Source organism: Schistocerca gregaria, chromosome 1 (genome assembly GCF_023897955.1).
Source record: "Schistocerca gregaria isolate iqSchGreg1 chromosome 1, iqSchGreg1.2, whole genome shotgun sequence".
Lineage (NCBI taxonomy): Eukaryota > Metazoa > Arthropoda > Insecta > Orthoptera > Acrididae > Schistocerca > Schistocerca gregaria.
In genome coordinates, this window is record NC_064920.1 from 349,792,429 (window position 1) to 349,813,867 (window position 21,439).

Sequence of the window (21,439 nt, forward strand, 5' to 3'; positions counted from 1 at the left end):
AGCATGTACAAGGTGCACCTGAACTCCACCGACAAAATTCTGGCGTCATTCAGAGACACTTTATGAGTATTTTTACCCTAAAGTAGTTCTGAAGGGAACTGACACCATGAATTCTGCAGGGCTTTCCATAAATCCGTAAGAGTACGAGGGGGTGAGATGTCTTCCGAACAACACGTTGCAAGCCATCCCAGACATGCTCAATGATGTTCATGTCTGAGGTGTGTTTAAACGCAGAAGAGCCTTCCTGGAGCCACTCTGTAGCGATTCTGGACGTGTGGGGTGTCGCATTGTCCTGCTGGATTTTTCGTCGGAATGCACAACAGACGTGAATGGATACAGATCAGCAGACAGGATCCATCCGGATGTGTCACCTGTTAAAGTCGTATCTAGAGGTATCAATGGCCCCATACCACTCCAAATCCACAACTCCCACACTGTTACAGAGTCTCCACCAGCTTGAACAGTCCCCTGTTGACATGCATGATCCATGGATTCATGAGATTGTCTCTACACCCGCTCTATACAATTTGTAAACGAGACTCGTCAAACCAGACAACATGATTACAGTCATCAACAGTCCAATGTCGATGTTGACGGGTCCAGGCGAGGCATAAAGCTTTGTGTCGTGTAGTTATCAAGGGTACACAGGTGGGCCTTCGCCTCCGAAAGCCCCTATCGAAGATGTTTCGTTGAATGATTCGCACACTGAGACTTGTCGATGGCCCAACACTGAAATATGCAGCAATTTGTGGAAGGTTTGCACTTCTGTCACGTCGATCGATTCTCTTCAGTCGTCGTTGGTCCCGTTCTTGCATAATCTTTTTTCCGGCCGCAGAGATGTCAGAAATTTGACTTGTTATCGGATTCCTGATATTCACAGTACACTCGTGAAATGGTCGTCAGGGAAAATCCCCACTTCATCGCTACCTCGGAGACGCTGTGCCCTATCGCTCGAACGCCGATTATAACATCACGTTCAAACTCACATAAATTTGTAGCAGCAGGATCCGATTTAACAACTGCGCCAGGCACTTGTCTTATATAGTCGTTGCCGACCGGTGCTCCGTAATCTGTCTGTTTACATATCTGTCTGTTTACATATCTCTGCATTTGAATACGCATGCCTATATCAGTTTCTCTGGCGCTTCCGTGTATATTCGGGACCCCTTATTTCTCGTGAATCGTTATCTTCGTATCTGCATTTGAAAACGAACTTGTTTCATTTACTCAAGGTACTTGCTGTACTGCTCGGCTCTTTAACGGGTTTGTTTTTTCCATCCTGTGGTGTCAGTTGTAATCTGACGCCGCACTCTCCAGAGGAAGCAAACTTTTATCAGCATTGAGGCATCCTCGAAGACAAGGTTCGTTTATTGACAATTGACCTGACTGTTAGTTCATCATTGTAGGAGTATTTGATAACAAGTTCATGCCAAATGAATGGTGCCCAAACAGTTGCTTCAGTACACAGTTCACATCTTCTGACGGCAAACTAGGCATTAAACGATCGTATAGGTAGCAATAGCATCCTGTGGTAGAGTCTCAAGCATCTGTATCTTTTGTTGCAATACGGAAGTGGTAACTGCAGGCCCTGGAGAATGAGTAAGTTCCCATTTCGGCCGGCCGGAGTGGCCGAGCGGTTATACGCGCTACAGTCTGGAACCGCGCGGTCGCTACGGTCGCAGGTCCGAGTCCTGCCTCGGGTATGGATGTGTGTGATGCCCTTAGGTTAGTTACGTTTAAGTAGTTCTAAGTTCTAGGGGACTGATGGCCTCAGAAGTTAAGTCCCATAGTGCTCAGAGCCATTTAGCCAGTTCCCATTTCATCATATTCCAGAAGTGTTCAACTGGCGAGATATCTTGTGATCCTGTTGGTCAGGACAGCAGCTGTGCACCACAAAGAGCGTTGCGTCGCAACAGCAGTGTATGGACTTGAACTGTGGTGCTGAAAAAGCACACAACCTGCTAGTCAAAGAAATGGCAGTAGCACGGGGATAACTGCCAGTGCAGCGTAGCGGCTCCAGCTTGCTTCACCCTGCAGAGACACAAAATGCGACCGCCAATTGTACATAATGGCTCCCCACGCCATGAAGCCAGGATAAATACTTTTTCATTTAAACAACCGTTGTCGACAGAGTTTGCTGTCATCTTCACATCTTAAAAAAATCTTTTTGATATGTAACGTGTTCATTTTAAGTTGTCGTGTAGATAAAAAATAAGACATTACAAAACGCTTATCATAACTAAAATATTTAAAAATATAAAGCACCTTGTGATAGAGATGATTATTTCGACACAAAAACACAGTACACAGTACCACATCTCTTTACATGCGCTGGACAAATTCTAAACACTGCAAACGGCATATAGGATACATTATATGCCCTCTAAGTTGGATTTACAACGTCCCCTATGTTATTGTTCCAATTCAACATATTCGTAATGCAATCTCTAAGTTGTTGTTGTTGTTGTTGTGGTCTTCAGTCCTAAGACTGGTTTGATGCAGCTCACCATGCTACTCTATCCTGTGCAAGCTTCTTCATCTCCCAGTACCTACTGCAACCTACATACTTCTCAATCTGCTTAGTGTAGTCATCTCTTGGTCTCCCTCTACGATTTTTACCCTCCACGCTGCCCTCCAATACGAAATTGGTGATCCCTTGATGCCTCAGAACATGTCCTACCAACCGATCCCTTCTTCTGGGTCAAGTTGTGCCACAAACTTCTCTTCTCCCCAATCCGATTCAATACTTCCTCATTAGTTATGTGATCTACCCATCTAATCTTCAGCATTCTTCTGTAGCACCACATTTCGAAAGCTTCTATTCTCTTCTTGTCCAAACTATTTATCGTCCATGATTCACTTCCATACATGGCTACACTCCATACAAAGTTTTTATTTCTTCTCCATGGACTTTAATACCTACTCCGTATTTTTCTTTTGTTTCCTTCACTGCTTGCTCAATATACAGATTGAATAACATCGGGGATAGGCTACAACCCTGTCTCACTCCCTCCCCAACCACTGCTTCCCTTTCATGTCCCTCGGCTCTTATAACTGCCATCTGGTTTCTGTACAAATTGTAAATAGCCTTTCGCCCCCTGTATTTTACCCCTGCCACCTTCAGAATTTGAGAGTATTCCAGTCAACATTGTCAAAAGCTTTCTCTAAGTCTACAAATGCTAGAAACGTAGGTTTGTCCGTCCTTAATCTAGCTTCTAAGATAAGTCGTAGGGTCAGTATTGCCTCGCGTGTTTCAATATTTCTACGGAATCCAAACTGATCTTTCCCGAGGTCGGCTTCTACTAGTTTTTCCATTCGTCTGTAAAGAATTCGCATTAGTATTTTGCAGCTGTGACTTATTGAACTGATAGTTCGGTAATTTTCACATCTGTCAACACCTGCTTTCTTTGGGATTGGATTCTTGAAGCCTGAGGGTATTTCGCCCGTTTCATACATCGTGCTCACCAGATGGTAGAGTTTTGTCAGGACTGGCTCTCCCAAGGCCGTCAGTAGTTCCAATGGAATGTTGTCTACTCCGGGGGCTTTGTTTTGACTCAGGTCAATCACTAAGTATTCAGTTGAATGTACAGCCTTTAGGTTTATGTGATTTATGGTGTAACAGACATTTAGCAGATTCCTTGTAGTTCTCGTATGGATGACTTTTCACTTTTCATTTTTTAGGGTCAAACGGTTCAAATGGCTCTGAGCACTATGGGACTTAACATCTGTGGTCATCAGTCCCCTAGAACTTAGAACTACTTAAACCTAACTAACCTAAGGACATCACACACATCCATGCCCGAACCAGGATTCGAACCTGCGACCGTAGCAGTCGCGCGGCTACGGACTGTGCGCCTAGAACCGCTAGACCACCGCGGCCGGCATTTAGGGTCAATCGCCACTTTTTACAAAATACAAATATCTTGTCTAAACCATTTTCAATTAGTTTTGAACATCTGGTGACTTTACGAGACGGTAAATGAAAGCATCATCTGCAAAGAATCTAAGGTGGCTGCTCAGATTGTCGCCTAAATCTGTTACGTAGATCACGAACAGCAGAGGGCCTATAACGTTTCCTTGGGGAACGTCAGAAATCACTTGTGTTTTATTTATTTATTTAATTAACCTACTCTGATGAGGGCCTTAAGGTCCTCTGTTACATCGTTCTAGGGAGTCACGTACACAGCACTTTTTTTTCAAATCATAACTACCTAAGAAATAACAACTTTAATATCACAAACAATGTTAAAATGATCTGAATGTCTGTAACGACAACTGAGGATAAATAATATTATGAACTAAGACAGTGTTATTACTGGCAGAATTGTACTACAGCTGCTGCTGCCACTAATAGTAATAATAACAATAACAACATTAGTCAACAGCCATTTTGCATCTGGGATGTGATATATCAACTAGTATGTATTTTGGTGTGTAGAATCCGAATATAGCTTTCAAAATGTTCTAGCAAGTACCATTTTTGAGTTTTAAAGGTTTTTCTTATTTTTTGTATTCAGTGTTTCACTTTTTTCTGTTCTTCTGTTTTGATGTTTAATTGTTTGTTTTGGATTTGCAGAGGAGAGCTACAAGATCTACAAATCGTCAGTAAATGGTTGGTGTGGTAATCCAGTGGTGTGGAAGACATCCTCAGTGAGTGTTTCCTGTGAAAGATAGTGCAACCTTTTTGTCTTTAAAACTTACAATAAGAAAAATGCCAACTAGTAAATCTCGTTGCTGTGTAAGCCACCCCGATAACTTTTGTTATGTGTGTGAGAAATACACTCCAAAAGCCCAAAGAAAACCAATCACTGATTTGGTTAAGAAGGCGTATAAATTGTGTTTTGATTGTCCTATTGGTGACCAAAATAAAAATTTTGGACCTCACATTGCCTGCATACCCTGTACTATACCCTTAACCGAGTGGTGTTCCGATGGTACGGTGTGAGCCTAATGACCATTATTCAGACTGTTACTTCTGTCTTACAAATATTTCTGGACATTCAAGCACAACTAGACATAATATAAAGTATCCAAATGTATCTTCAGTGCATTTGCCTGTGCTCCATGATGAATGGTTGCCTGTTCCTGTCTGTAACTTGAAAGCCACGGAGCCAGACACCTATCAAGTGAATCAGAAAGTGTTGAACATATAGAAGAGTACTGCCCTCAATGTCTTGACACTTCGCCTCAGCTCTTTAATGAAAAGGAATTGAACGATTTGGTTCGCGATCTAAAACTTTCCAAGCAGCAAGCTGAACTCGGAACCTTCTAGCTCCGCGGACAAAAATTTCCTGTTTCAGATCGAGAGGTGCTTCCTTCGCTTAGTATTTCGATACGCAGAATTGAATGTGTGTATGTAGAGATGTCAATAGTATGATGATGCAGCTAGATCTATAACACAATCCACAGGAGTGGCGACTGTTTATTGACTCCAGTAAACCTAGCATGAAAGCAGTACTACTGCATAATGGCAATGCATTTCCGTAGGTACCTTTGGCTTACATGAAAGAAACTTATGAAAACATGGCTTTGCTGCTAGAGGCAATCAAATATAAGGTTCATGAACGGCACCTTTGCTGTGATTTAAAAACTGTTGCACTCCTTACAGGTTCACAGGCTGGATGCACGAAATACTGCTGTTTTTTTGTGCCTTCCGGACAGCCGTGACACCAAGACTCGTCATACAGTCAAGGAATGACCTATAAGAAAGTCGCTTGTTCCTGGAAACGTAAATGTGAATAATACCCCATTTGTTGAGCCCGATAAAATCATTTTGCCTCCCCTTCATATCAAGTTGGGCCTCATCAAGAACTTTGTAAAAGCTCTGGATAAAGAATATGAGGCCTTCAATCAGTTAAAAGGAAAGTTTCCCTGATTAAGTGAGGCAAAGCTGAAAGAGGGTATATTTGTTGGACCACAAATAAGAAAATTGCTGAAAGATCCAATGATACCAATCTCACAGATTTCCAGTTAGCTGCTTGGTCTTTTTCTAAAGCAGTTATGAAGAGCTTTTTTGGTAATAGAAAAGACAAAAACTATGTTACCACTGTGAACGATCTGTTGGACAACTATAAGAACTTGGGGTGTAGAATGTCGCTTAAAATTCACTTATTACATTCTCACCTTGATTTCTTCTCGGAAAATTTGGGATCCATAAACGATGAACATGATGAACGCTTTCACCAAGACACCGATACCAAGGCCATTGGAACCCTTCGATGATGGGTGACTACTTCAATGGTCTTGTTAGGGAGAGTGATGAAATGTCAAACAAAAGAAGAGCTCCGTCGTCGCATTTTTCAAAAACCAGAGACAATTAAAAGTGAAAGTACACACATCAAAAAAAGTTTTGCATCACCCAAGTTCCCAGAATTCCTGAAGATAGTCGTTGAGTGTGGATATTTATCACAGATACAGTCCCACTGACTGTTCAGAGGTGTCACTAAACCCGCCCAAAGATGTAAACAACCATGCATTAGTAGCGCCTATTAGACAGAGGGGGTCTGACAGCTGATCAGTCCAGTCATTCCACCAGGAAGGAGGTACATGGCTCGTGTTGTCTGCAGTTCAACCATGCCTAGACGGTAAAAACCGCGGTTCGACAGCGTCAGCATTGTTACTTAGTGCCAGGACGGGCCCTCGACAAGGGAAGTGCCCACGCGTCTCGGAGTGAACCAAAGTGATGTTATTCGGAGGTGGAGGAGACACAGAGAGACAGGAACTGTCGATGACATGCCTCTCTCAGGCCTCCCTAGGGCTACTACTGCAGTGAATGAACGCTACCTATGGATCATGGCTCGGAGGAACCCAGACAGCAACGCCACCATGTTGAATAATGCTTTTCGTGCAGCCACAGGACGTCGTGTTACGACTCAAACAGTGCGCCGTGGCTGCACGAAGCGCAACTTCACTCCTGACATCTATGGCAAGCTCCATCTTTGCAACTACGACACCATACAGCGCGGTACATATGGGCCCATTAATATGCAGCATGGACCGCATCATGTTCTCTTCTCCGATGAGTGTCGCATATGCCTTCAACCAAACATTCATCGGAGACGTGTTTGGAGGCGACCCAGTCAGGCTGAACGCCTTAGACACACTGTCCAGCGAGTGCAGCGAGGTGGAGGTTCCCTGCTATTTTGGGATTGCATTATGTGGGGCCGACGTACGTCACTGGTGGTCATAGAATGTGCTGTAACGGCAGTACAACACGTGAATGCCATCCTCCGACCGATAGTGCAACCATATCGGCAGCATATTGGCGAGGCATTCGTCTTCATGGACGACAATTCGCGACCCCATAGTGCACATCTTGTGAATGACTTCTTTCAGGATAAAGACATCTCTCGACTAGAGTGGCCACCATGAAACCTATCGAACATACCTGTGATAGATTGAAAAGGGCTGTTTATGGAGGAAGTGACCCACCAACCACTCTGTAGGACCTACGCTGAATCGCCGTTGAAGAGTGAGACAATCTGGACCAACAGTGCCTTGATGATCTTGTGGATAGTATGCCACGACGAGTACAGGCATGCAGCAATGCAAGAGGACATGCTGCTGGGTATTAGAGACACCGGTGTGTGCAGAAATCTGAACCACCATCTCTGAAAGTCTCGCGGTATGGTGGTGCACCATGCAATGTGCGGTTTTCATGAGCAATAAACAGGGCGGAAATGATGCTTATGTTGATCTCTATTCCAATTTTCTGTACATGTTCCGGAACTCTCGGAACCGAGGTGATGCAAAACTTTTCTTGGTTTGTATATTTTCTGAACTAATTTGGACCTTTTATTGGCATCATGTCCATATATAAATACAAAAGAGTATTGATTTCAAACGTTCTGAATGTATATTTTTATTTGACTTAATTGTGTCAATTTTCGCTATTATTATTTTTTATTCTGCTGTGTTTCTAGGAAATGTGACGTCATAGAGAAAAACTGATTTTACCAGTGTATTCAGCACCCCAAAATTAGGTAAATCCACCCATTTACAAAGCAGACGCAAAAAGAAAGTCTAAATTTGTTAACTAGTTAGTAATGATGACAATAATAACAATAACGATAGTGGTAGATGTGAAAGGAGTTTACAGATGTGCAAAACAAATGTTTTCCGATATAGAGTGTTCCGGGCAAAGGAAATTTAAGAAGATAGCATCAGTTAAGAGTGTTGCGGAATAAGCAAGATCTGCCTGGGAAGAAGGATGTGCAAGGATAACGAGTGTGCACAGGGACAACGGTAATCATTATTGTTGCTTTAGTAAATATGTCAGTAATATTCTTGTGAAGTTGGAGCTGTTTTTCAGTTCCATAATGCACTGCGGGAGGTAACTCCAGGGTCATTTTCCTGCTACATCTACATCTACATTTATACTCCGCAAGCCACCCAACGGTGTGTGGCGGAGGGCACTTTACGTGCCACTGTCATTTCCTCCCTTTTCTGTTCCAGTCGAGTATGGTTCGCGGGAAGAACGACTGTCTGAATGCCTCCGTGCGCGCTCGAATCTCTCTAATTTTACGTTCGTGATCTCCTCGGGAGGTATAAGTAGGGGGAAGCAACATATTCGATACCTCATCCAGAAACGCACCCTCTCGAGACCTGGCGAGCAAGCTACACCGCGATGCAGAGCGCCTCTCTTGCAGAGTCTGCCACTTGAGTATGCTAAACATCTCCGTAACGCTATCACGGTTACCAAATAACCCTGTGACGAAACGCGCCGCTCTTCTTTGGACCTTCTCTATCTCCTCCGTCAACCCGATCGGGTACGGATCCCACATTGATGAGTAATACTCAAGTATAGGTCGAACGAGTGTTTTGTAAGCCACCTCCTTTGTTGATGGACTACATTTTCTAAAGACTCTCCCAATGAATCTCAACATGGTACCCGCCTTACCAACAATTAATTTTATATGATCATTCCACTTCAAATCGTTCTGCACGCATACGCCCAGATATTTTACAGAAGTAATTGCTACCAGTGTTTGTTCCGCTATCATATGATCATACAATAAAGGATCCTTCTTTCTATGTATTCGCAATACATTACATTTGTCTATATTAAGGGTCAGTTGCCACTCCCTGCACCAAGTGCCTATCCGCTGCAGATCTTCCTGCATTTCGCTACAATTTTCTAATGCTGCAACTTCTCTGTATACTGCAGCATCATCCGCGAAAAGCCGCATGGAACTTCTTACACTGCCTACTACGTCATTTATATACACTCCTGGAAATGGAAAAAAGAACACATTGACACCGGTGTGTCAGATCCATCATACTTGCTCCGGACAGTGCGAGAGGGCTGTACAAGCAATGATCACACGCACGGCACAGCGGACACACAAGAAACCGCGGTGTTGGCCGTCGAATGGCGCTAGCTGCGCAGCATTCCTGCACCGCCGCCGTCAGTGTCAGCCAGTTTGCCGTGGCATACGGAGCTCCATCGCAGTCTTTAACACTGGTAGCATGCAGCGACAGCGTGGACGTGAACCGTATGTGCAGTTGACCGACTTTGAGCGAGGGCGTATAGTGGGCATGCGGGAGGCCGGGTGGACGTACCGCCGAATTGCTCAACACGTGGGGCGTGAGGTCTCCACAGTACATCGATGTTGTCGTCAGTGGTCGGCGGAAGGTGCACGTGCCCGTCGACCTGGAACCGGACCGCAGCGACGCACGGATGCACGCCAAGACCGTAGGATCCTACGCAGTGCCGTAGGGGACCGCACCGCCACTTCCCAGCAAATTAGGGACACTGTGGCTCCTGGGGTATCGGCGAGGACCATTCGCAACCGTTTCCATGAAGCTGGGCTACGGTCCCGCACACCGTTAGGCCGTCTACCGCTCACGCTCCAACATCGTGCAGCCCGCCTGCAGTGGTGTCGCGACAGGCGTGAATGGAGGGACGAATGGAGACGTGTCGTCTTCAGCGATGAGAGTCGCTTCTGCCTTGGTGCCAATGATGGCCGTATGCGTGTTTGGCGCCGTGCAGGTGAGCGCCACAATCAAGACTGCATACGACCGAGGCACACAGGGACAACACCCGGCATCATGGTGTGGGGAGCGATCTCCTACACTGGCCGTACACCTCTGGTGATCGTCGAGGGGACACTGAATAGTGCACGGTACATCCAAACCGTCATCGAACCCATCGTTCTACCATTCCTAGACCGGCAAGGGAACTTGCTGTTCCAACAGGACAATGCACGTCCGCATCTGTCCCGTGCCACCCAACGTGCTCTAGAAGGTGTAAGTCAACTACCCTGGCCAGCAAAATCTCCGGATCTGTCCCCCATTGAGCATGTTTGGGACTGGATGAAGCGTCGTCTCACGCGGTCTGCACGTCCAGCACGAACGCTTGTCCAACTGAGGCGCCAGATGGATATGGCATGGCAAGCCGTTCCACAGGACTACATCCAGCATCTCTACGATCGTCTCCATGGGAGAATAGCAGCCTGCATTGCTGCGAAAGGTGGATATACACTGTACTAGTGCCGACATTGTGCATGCTCTGTTGCCTGTGTCTATGTGCCTGTGGTTCTGTCAGTGTGATCATGTGATGTGTCTGACCCCAGGAATGTGTCAATAAAGTTTCCCCTTCCTGGGACAATGAATTCACGGTGTTCTTATTTCAATTTCCAGGAGTGTATATTGTGAAAAGCTATGGTCCTATAACACTCCACTGTGGCATGCCAGAGGTTACTTCAACGTCTGTAGACGTCTCTCCATTGATAACAACATGCTGTGTTCTGTTTGCTAAAAACTCTTCAATCCAGCCACACAGCTGGTCTGATATTCCGTAGGCTCTTACTTTGTTTATCAGGCGACAGTGCGGAACTGTATCGAACGCCAACCGGAAGTCAAGGAAAATAGCATCTACCTGGGAGCCTGTATTTAATATTTTCTGGGTCTCATGAACAAATAAAGCGAGTTGGGTCTCACACGATCGCTGTTTCCGGAATCCATGTTTATTCCTACAGAGTAGATTCTGGGTTTCCAAAAACGACATGATACTCGAGCAAAAAACATGTTCTAAAATTCTGCAACAGATCGACGTCAGAGATATAGGTCTATAGTTTTGCGCATCTGCTCGACGACCCTTCTTGAAGACTGGGACTACCTGTGCTCTTTTCCAGTCATTTGGTACCTTCCCCCTAAGACTATAACATGCTGAGAAAATTTGTGTGAAATGTATTCCAAATTTTCTCTCAGTTGTTCTGCCACTAATGCTACTGAGTTCGAAGGTCGGTAAAAGGAGCCAATTATTAACCTAAGTCGGTTGTGAAGTGTAACCTCCACTCATAATAATTCACAGGAACTATCCACTTCTACTTCACTACAGGATAAACTACTACTAACTACTGAGAAGGACTTTGAGAAAGTGGCTGAACGATGGAGTGGGACAGAAAGGATTTTGCTGTGTGGAGAACTGGTGTTTCTGCCATCTTGTTCAAACAAAAGAGTTAAGGTCGATGAGAGATATGGGGGCAGTGTACGTTGAGATGACAGTATGGAAGACAGGGGGTACTAAAATCTCTGCGCTTGTCTGCACGCAGCAGGGGCAGCTCTGCAAATAACGGCGAAATATAATCAAACAGTCGAACACCACAGATATAACGACAGCAGCCATTCATAACCAGTTCCAAGCGCAGTGGGCTTCCCTGAGAAAGGCCTTCCAGAATAACATGGCTGTTATCAATATAATCAGTAAGTGGAAGTACAAATGTTTGTACAAGTACTGTTTATATACAAGTACTATTTATATTTTTGTGGGCATAGACAGATGCTGATCCCTTCTTGCATACTGCAGTTATGTCCTCAGTCCAATTTAGATTTTAATCTATTATTACTTCAAAACTCTTTACTGAAGTAGAGAAGTTGATATTTGTTCCATTTTGGGTTTAGGATGGTACGGATTCCCAATATGGGATGGTACGGATTCCCAATATTTCGGGCTAATGAGTCTTGTGTTTTTGATGCGATGAGCTTATATGCTGCGCCCATTCTGATAGTTCACACAGGTCGTATTCAGATTCTCGATAGCTATCTTAAGGATGATTTGTTTTGCACTTACATACAACTAGAGGTCACCGGCGTTCATTTCGTATTTGCAGTGGGACATAACTAATGATGCATAATAGACATTCAATGAAATGGTTACAGGACCTGATACCGAACTCTCGGGAACGTCTGATTCTACTTGCCTCCATTGTGACTTTACGGTGCTGGATGTGAAGCATTGCTGCTGAGACATCAGGTATGAGCGAAACCATTGCACTGCACTTGGCGGTAATTTTAGGCTGCTAAAGTTTTGCAAGTAAAATTTTGAAGTCGACAGCGCCAAAGGCTTTGCTAAAGTCTAAGAAGAACATGATGTCGCCCCTTGTGCATCCATGGCAAGTTACAGTCATCTGTTATCTTTATTAAGGCAGGAGTTGTGGACGATTTTTTGTCAGTTACTACGAACTGTGACGAACTGATTGTGTCTAACCGCTGGTGTACTTTACACATGGCCAGAATGTCTTTGAATTTTCTGCCAGATTTCGAGGCAGAGTTTCATTGTGGTAGCTATTAAATGCATCTCGCGTTGAGGCACGTGCTAAGTTTCCAGCTTCAGAGAAACATCGCCAGTCTTGGAGACTTACTGTTTTTTCAAATTTCGCAATCTTTTTTCGTTGCTTTTGCAACAATGCTCCGAACCATTTTGTGTACCAAGTGGGATCCACACCATCTTTTATTAACTTCTTTGGTATATATCTGTTAATTGCCACATATACTGTTTCTCTGAATTTAAGTCACATCTCGTCTACTCTTACATAATTAGTTGGGGAGGAGTTGAGGCTGTCTCTCAGGAAGATGTCAAGTGAATTTTTATCTGCTTTACTAAACAGATGTATTTCGCGTTTACTTTTCGTGGATTTTGATGTTACGATATTCAGCACTTCTACAACGACCTTGGGTTCACTAATCCCTGTATCCGTCATGACGCTCACTATTTGCTCAAGGTTATTTACTGCTAAGAGGTCAAGAATGTTTTCGCAACCATTTACATTTCTAGTACACTCCTGAACTAACTGTTAAAAACAGTTTTCTGAGAAAGCATTCAGTATGGCTGCGGACGACGTTTTATGCCCGTCAGCGGCTTTGAACATGTTCTTCCCAACAGTCGCTACCAATTATAATTGTGCAAGTGAGGTACATATTTGAAATAAGACTCAGGTTTTCTTTGAACTGTTCAGCAAGTGTATTATCTGAGTCGAGGTATCGGTGAAAGAAACCAATTATTAGCTTATTCTGATTGTCAAGTATAATCTTCAACCGCACTAACTCACAGGAACTATCTAATTAAATTTCATTACAAGGGAAACTACTTCAGCAACCAATTGCTTATAATCTATTCTTTCCGAATGCCATTAGGTCCTTTATAAAGATTTCGGTTGAACTTATTTCCAGCTTTAGCCAGCTTTCAGTACCTATAACGATTTGAGCTTCAGTGCTTTCTATTAGTACTTTCCCAACACAGCTGCGACAGTTTACAATACCGATTCTTGTTACGTCTACTCTCGTCCTGTGTTTGCTTCGCACGCTTTTAGACTTACAACCTTTCTCTATTTTCCCGAGACACTCTAACATAACTTTAAAAAACGCCCAGTCCCCTCCACACAGCCTCACTACCCGTGTAGCCGCTCCCTGTTTGTATTGGACCTCTGACCTATCAAGCACAACCCGAAAACCCATCACCTTGCGGCGCAAATCAAGGAATCTGCTGCTTACACGCTCGCAGAAGCTTCTGAGCCTTTGCTTCAGACCCTCCACTCGGCTCTGTACCAAAGGTCTGCAGTCGGTCCTGTCGACGAAGATACAGATGGCGAGATCCGCCTTCATCTCGCAAGCAAAACTGGCAGTCTTAACCACTTCACATAGCCGACCCAAGCCAGAGAGAATGTAACAAATAATTTTAAAAACTATCCGGACAGCAGCCGCAGCACACGCTTCAATAACAAGCGAGACGCTCATAGCTTACGTTGTTAGCTGCTATGTTGGTCGCAAATACGTGTTAGTGAGTAAGACTTTTGCCACTACAAGACCCAGTACTTCCCTGAATAACATCTACGACGGGCATTTTGTTGCTTGACATAGCCTACAAGAACGTATTTTAGTCGGAATATGTACAGTTCGCAACTTAAAACAGACATGACTTTCATTATTGACAATGGTATTTATTATCATTTGACGATGTTTTTTTATCAATTGAGGACTGCTGAAATCCTTAACTGGCCACGCCAATTGTTACTCTGCGGTACTCTGTCACCTATGACATAGAATTTCTGTTTGAACCTGAAGATGCAACTGAAAAGTAGAAAAATCGGTTGTTTGGGTGTGTAAGTGACCTGAATAAATACAGACCAATGAACATTTCATTCAGTTTCATTTTAATAGTTTTAACACCTGTATTTTTTTTTTTTTTAAAAAAGCTGTTCACTGTATGGAGTGTCAAGCAATCATGCAAAGAGGGAATCTCTTCCGATCCAATGCGACACACATCGTTAATAACGACATGAGCCACCGCCTGCAGTTGGCTGCACTCTGTCCTCTTCGTATCATTCTGAAGCACCCGTTCCACATCTAGGGTGATTCCTCCCGGTATGCTAACAGAGTACACAGTGAATTCCTCCCCTCCTTAGCAGCCATATCGCTAAGAGGCCACGTTGCGCGTCAACGCTAGAAGATCCCAGCTACCAGTAATACAACAATAAGAGAGTATCTCAATATTTCCGGAATTAAATTTTCACTCTGTAGCGGCTGTGCGCTGATATGAAACTTCCTGGCAGATTCAAACGGTGATCCAGACCGAGACTCGAACTGGGGATCTTTGCTTTTCGCCGGCAAGTGCTCTACCAAATGAGCTATCGAAGCACGACTCCTGACCCGTCCTCACAGCTTTAGTTCCACCAGTACCTCGTCTCCTACCTTCCAGACTTCACAGAATCTCTCCTGCGAACCTTGCAGAAATAGCACTCGTGGGAGAAGGGATAATTCAGAGACATTGTTTTGTCGTGCTTTGTCGCAACCTAGAGGTTGAAATGTTCACTCTGCAGCGGAGTGTGCGGTTTTCGGACTGTGTGTCCCGAGTTTGAGTCTTGGTCTGGCACACACTTTTGATCTGCCAGTAAGTTCCATATCCCAACATTGCTTACTCCGATAAGTGAATATGTCGTGCAGGACCAGTTGCTTGATCCACCACATCTCCGAATCTTACCCCATGACTTCTACCGTTGAGACCGTCTGAAACAGCTCGTGTCTCGTGTTGCGACTGAAAAAACAGACCATGTAGCACAACTAAAGCAGCGATCTGAAAGTGGTTGTGCAGGTGCTCAGAATGAGATGAACAGAGCCCGCAACATTTCGGGAGCAATAAGACGCCGAGCACGTCACTATCTTCGTCTACATGGACGTCTTTCTGAAGATGTTCTGGGGTAAACGTACAGCACATATGCTGCGCGGGGTAGCGTCGCGGTCTGTGGAGCTTTGTCATGGTTCGCGTGGCTCTCCCCGTCCGAGGTTCGAGTCCTCCCTCGGGTATGGGTGTGAGTGTTGTTCTTAGCGTAAGTTAGATTGAGTTTTGTGTAGGCCTAGGGACCAATAACTTCAGCAGTTTGGTCCTGTAGGAACTGACCACAAATTGCCAAATTACAGCACATAGTTGTGATGAATTTCGGGTCCCTTCGCGTCGTTGCTTTCTGAGAAAATTTAATTTTCTGTTGTTTGTGTTGCCCTCTCTATTGCATATCTCGAAAATAAATCAACTTCAGACAAAACTTTATTTAACATTTCACTCTTATTTTGATGCTTACATTACACGCACGAAGTGTGTAGAATTATTTTTGGGTCACCCTGTATTGCCTCTGTTTCATCGGTATCGGCTTTTGAATTAGACATATATATCTGTACAATGGGGATTGTTGCTGGGCTGGTTGTAATTCTCCAAAAAGTTGCTGTCACCACGGTGTTTTTGTTTTTCACATTCATCGAACTTCACATCCATAACAATGTCAGCCTAGTCCTCCCTTCGTCTCTCACTCTCTCTCTCTCTCTCTCTCTTTCCCTCTCTCTCTCTCTCTCTCTCTCTCTCTCTCTCTCTCTCTCTCTCTCACACACACACACACACACACACACACACACACACCTCATCTTTCAATTTTCTTTTGTTTTCAAGCTCATAACACTTTATACGACAGGTGCCGAAACGTTAACCTTTCTAGTTTCCAGTTTTCACAGAAGTTTCTTCATTGTCTTCCAAACGATGTGTTTGTTCCTTTGGTTTACATGTACAATTACTGTAGAGGTCTTCAGTATGAAACTCTGGAAGTAACTGTTTTAACGAATGTTTGGTTGCAATTAGAGCTGTACATCAGACTGCGACGCTGAAAGGAAATTCGTAAATAAATCGAATCGCTTTTAAAATAACAGACAAACCAAAAATCCTGCAGTAGTGTCAAGATGAGTAACCATTATCTTATCTCGGGATGGAGGAGTAGATTATGGCAAAGAGAAAGATTAGAATATGTAAAACAGGTTATCGAGGTCGTTGCGTGTAGTAAGTACACAAAGAGTACGATACAAGTACACCAAAGAAAGAATTGAAAAATCGTAATAAACTAAATGCAAGAATGCTAAGAGAAAGAAGAAGCGTCTGTTGATTTTAATTGCTTTACAGCACGACATCTCGGGAAATAAACCTAAAATCATTTAATAGATTGTTGCTAGATCCGTAACTGATGTTTTCTCTCTCCTTGCGTTGTTTTTGAACCATCATAATGGCACAATTTCTGAGTGCTCCTGTAGGAAGGTGTACTAGGTGGACGATAATTTACGCCAAACAAGAGTCTACGTGTGGACTAAGTATCGAAAAGTGTGAATACATTTTACAGTGTCAAACGTATCAGGTTCGCGAATCCGGTGTGGGCCACTGCCTTCCCCTTGAGGGAGTGTAACGAGTCAAGAGCTGTGTAAGTGGAGACAGGTGTGGCGTATTGGATTCTGCGTATATCGCGAGTAATGTAGTGTAGGATGCTAGGGCGCACTCCTCGAATAAGATATTGTTTGTATCAGGATATATATGTATTCAGAACTTCATACAGTGTCGATCATTTAAACATTATCGTGCTAAAAAGGCTAGTGAAGTACGAACGTAAAAATTACTGGCTATCGGACTGACGAGACACAACTGATGTTAGCAAGAGGATGAGTAATGCTACTGACATTGTTCTTTAGTTAACGTTATTAGTTCAGGGAAGGCCATCACTCCGTTGAAAGTCACTGCAGTTTGCATAGAGCGAGGAGGAGACGTGTAAGAGATGTAACACGCAATATAAACGACTTTTGGTCATCTCGATTTATGTTTTCTCTGGTTTCCCTAAATCGTTTAAGATAAATCCCGGGGGAGTTCCTTTTAAATGTTCACGGCGGACTTCTTTCACAATCCTTACTCAAATAAGTACTCGGTCTCTAATAAGCTCACAGTCGATGGACGTTAAACCCTAACATTCCTTCCTTCCGTTTGAGCATTGCTCACTACTCTCAAACGAAGCCTATATGATTCCTCGTCACATGATACTTTTCACAACAGGGAAAAGAAAAGAAGATTTCATGATAGCTGTATTGGCTGTTCTTGGACAATGACACAGTGAAATGAATGGAAATTTAATGATAATGATATTCAACTGTCTTCTCAAGTAACTGCGAATGTCGTTACAAAACTTTTGCACATTGTAAGACAGAATTGAAGAAAATAATTTATTTTACAAAATATCTTTACACACCTTCGACATAAACTCCATACTTGCTTACGACAGCTTCCCAACATTTTAGCAACTTCTGTATTCCAGACAGAGCACCTTCATTTTTGACTTGTTTGACTACTCGGGTTGCCTCACTGGAAGCTTCAACAAATGTATCAAAACATTTTCCAAGGAGTTGTTTCTTCAATGTAGGAAACAAATCTAAGTCTGGTGGGGACATGCTAGGACTGCAAGGTGGGTGGAGAAGTATTACCTATCCATAACTGATGAGCGTTTCTCTTGCTGTTAACGCAATATGCGGCCTTCCATTAACGCGTAAAACGAGGAGACCAGCCGCAAGCATGGCAGGCCTTCTTTGATGAATTTCCGGACGCAAAATATTTGGAAGAAACAATCTGTAGTACGCGCCTTTCACAGAGCACTAAAGAACTTTATTTGTACCTATGTCATATGTAAAGGTCATCATCAGTTTCACCTCTGATCGTAGGTGGCAGAATATTTTCGGGAGTGATGACTGAGAATTCGTTCTCCTTTTGTTGGATAACGATGAAGCAGTTTGTCTGTGAGTATCTTGAGACATACTTTCTGTTTTTCACCCAGATCATGAGGAATCCATCTGGCAGCAATTTTCCTCATCTTTAACTTGTAAGCTGTGATTTTATAGACTGAATTGACAGACATTTTGGCCTCATATGCAATTTCTCCACATGTTTTTAGTCTATCTTTTCTTAAAATCTCGTGAACAGTAACCCTGGAGGTGTAGTCTGTTGCAGTTGATAGTCGTCTACCTCTTGGATTGCCTCAGCGCTGATTCGACCTTCATGGAAACGAATAGACCAACGTGGTACTGTACTACGACCAATACGCTCTTCCTACATACCTGTCTCAAAGCGTTGTAATTTTCCGTTGTGTTGTTTCCACGTAGGGATTCAATTTTGATGTAGGAGCGCTTTTCACTACGTGTGTGTATCCGATCCTATTCGGTTTCAATGTCTACTTTTACAACTGAATTACTCACGATACAGCCATGCGAACCAGAGTGCATATACTGTATACGAGCGTCACGCCTGAAGATAAATCTGTGCTTCTAAATGTACCGGGTGATCAAAAAGTCAGTATAAATTTGAAAACTGAATAAATCGTGGAATAATGTAGATAGAAGGGTACAAATTCACACATGCTTGGAATGACATGGGATTTTATTAGAACCAAAAAATACAAAAGTTCAAAAAATGTTCCACAGATGGCGCTTCATCTGATCAGAATAGCAATAATTCGCATAACAAAGTAAGACAAAGCAAAGATGATGTTCTTTACAGGAAATGCTCAATATGTCCACCATCATTCCTCAACAATAGATGTAATCGAGGAATAATGTTGTGAACAGCACTGTAAAGCATGTCCGGCATTATGGTGAGGCATTGGGGTCGGATGTTGTCTTTCAGCATTCCTAGAGATGTCGGTCGATCACGATACACTTGCGACTTCAGGTAACCCCAAAGCCAATAATCGCACGGACTGAGGTCTGGGAATCTGGGAGGCGAAGCATGGCGAAAGTGGCGGCTGAGCACACGATCATCACCAAACGACGCGCGCAAGAGATCTTTCACGTGTCTAGCAATATGGGGTGGAGCGCCATCCTGCATCAACATCGTACGTTCCAGCAGGCGTTTATCAGCCAGGCTGGGGATGATGCGATTCTTTAACATATCGGCGTACCTCTCACCCGTCACGGTAGGTGTTACAAAACCAGAATCACGCATTTCCTCTTATAAAAAAGACCCGATAACGGTAGATGTGGTAAATCCAACCCATACCATGACTTTCTCGTCGAGCAATGGAGTTTCCGCGACAGTTCTAGGATTTTCGGTAGCCCAAATTCTGCAGTTGTGGGCGTTGACAGACCCTCGGAGCGTGAAATGATCTTCGTCGCTCCACAACACATTACTCAACCAATCGTCATCTTCCGCCATCTTTTGAAACGCCCACACCGCAAATGCCCTCCGCTTCACTAAATCGCCAGGTAACAGTTTATGATGCCGCTGGATTTTGTACGGATAGCATCGGAGGGTACGCCTAAGTGCCAACCAAACAGTAGTGTATGGAATGCCGGTGTGACGTTTGACTGCACGAGCGCTGACTTCCCCGTGCGTAGACGAACCCGCTACAGTCTCCATTTCTTCCTGAACTGTCTCAGCAGCATTACACCTTGTGCTCGGTCGGCCACTACGGGGTCTATCGTCTAAACAACCCGTGGCTTCGAACTTCGAAATCATTCTCGCCACAGCTGCATTTGTCAACGGACCTTTACCCGTTCGAATCCCCTTCCTATGGCGGTAGGATCGTAACGCTGAACTAGCACATTCCTCGTTCTGATAATATAGCTTCACTAAAAGCGCCTATTCAACTAACATGCTGCGACTGCTGGCGCATCTGATTCTCTCTCTCATTACAGCTCCTTTTATACACGATTGTCATGCGCAGTCACTGACTTGTTGCTGTCCAGCGACATCTGTCGGACATTTTGTGAACTTTTTTTGTTCTAATAAAACCCCATGTCATTCCAAGCATTTGTGTCAATTTTTACCTCTCTATCTACATTATTCTGTGGTTTATTAAGTTGTCAAATTTATACTGACTTTTTGATCACATTGGCGAATGAAATACTCTACTATTAAGTTGTCCAAAAACAAATATGATCAACTGGACGCTGACAGAACAGGCGTCATCTTCAGTGAGCGTCAAGCAAACGGTAGCGGTATGTAGCAGTAGTGAAGACTTACTGTGTCATCCAGAGACGCAGGGCCAGACTGGCTGGAGCGACCTCTTTGTTCTGCAGGTGGGTGTGGCGAGGCGGCGGCCAGCACGCACAGTGCGGTGACCAGCAAGCCGACCAAGGCCGCCATCCGTGCGCTGGCGCCGTCCAGTTCTCACTGACCCACCTGCTGCGCCTACAGCCGGCTCTGACGTCCACCTCGCTCCTTTACACGATTCGTCGCCGCACCTGACCTGGGGAATTCCGCGCGAGCCGAAAGGTTGCAGATCTCCGTCGTTACGTCACCGCGAGTCGCCGACATGGCCCTCGAAGCACGCTACTCTGTAGCGCAACTATTCCAGTGCAGATATCGGTACTGGGACCTCAATACTTACAGAAGCTCTTGGACATTTGATGTTTTCAGAGAAAACGGGGTTCTAGGAGCAGTGATCTCCTATAGTGTGTGGTTGTTTCGAAACTGGCACAACAGAGCACTCGCGGCACTGTTTGAAACCTCCTGAAATCTTCTTACTGCTGAACGCTTTCTTCTCAGTTGCTCAACGTCAGTGAGCTAATTGACGATTCAGAAGGTATTTGCATGTCGTATTGGATTAAATCGTTTTGAAATCAAAACTGCTTTACATACATGGATACGTATAGAGGCTGATTCCGTGATGATGTTACAAACTTTCACGGACGATAGAGAAGGGTAAATATCAATTTGGGGCCTGCCGATGTGGCCGAGCGGTTCTAGACGCTTCAGTCTGGAACGACGCGACTGCTACGGTCGCAGGTTCGAATCCTGCCTCGGGCATGGGTGTGTGTGATGTCCTTAGGTTAGTTAGGTTTAAGTAGTTCTAAGTTCTAGGGGACTGATGACCTC

At 44.2% G+C, this 21,439-nt stretch overlaps 1 protein-coding gene across 1 annotated transcript in view; it reads right to left on the bottom strand.

Moving 5' to 3' along the window:
* LOC126320756 (uncharacterized) overlaps positions 1 to 20,722 on the bottom strand; it is an 80,631-nt gene extending 59,909 nt beyond the window's left edge. Inside the window, exon 1 of the mRNA XM_049994277.1 lies at positions 20,585 to 20,722. Within this exon, the coding sequence (XP_049850234.1) occupies positions 20,585 to 20,707 (123 nt within the window). The 5' untranslated portion in view covers positions 20,708 to 20,722. The remainder of the gene's footprint in view (positions 1 to 20,584) is intronic.
* Between the last annotated feature and the right edge of the window lie 717 nt (positions 20,723 to 21,439).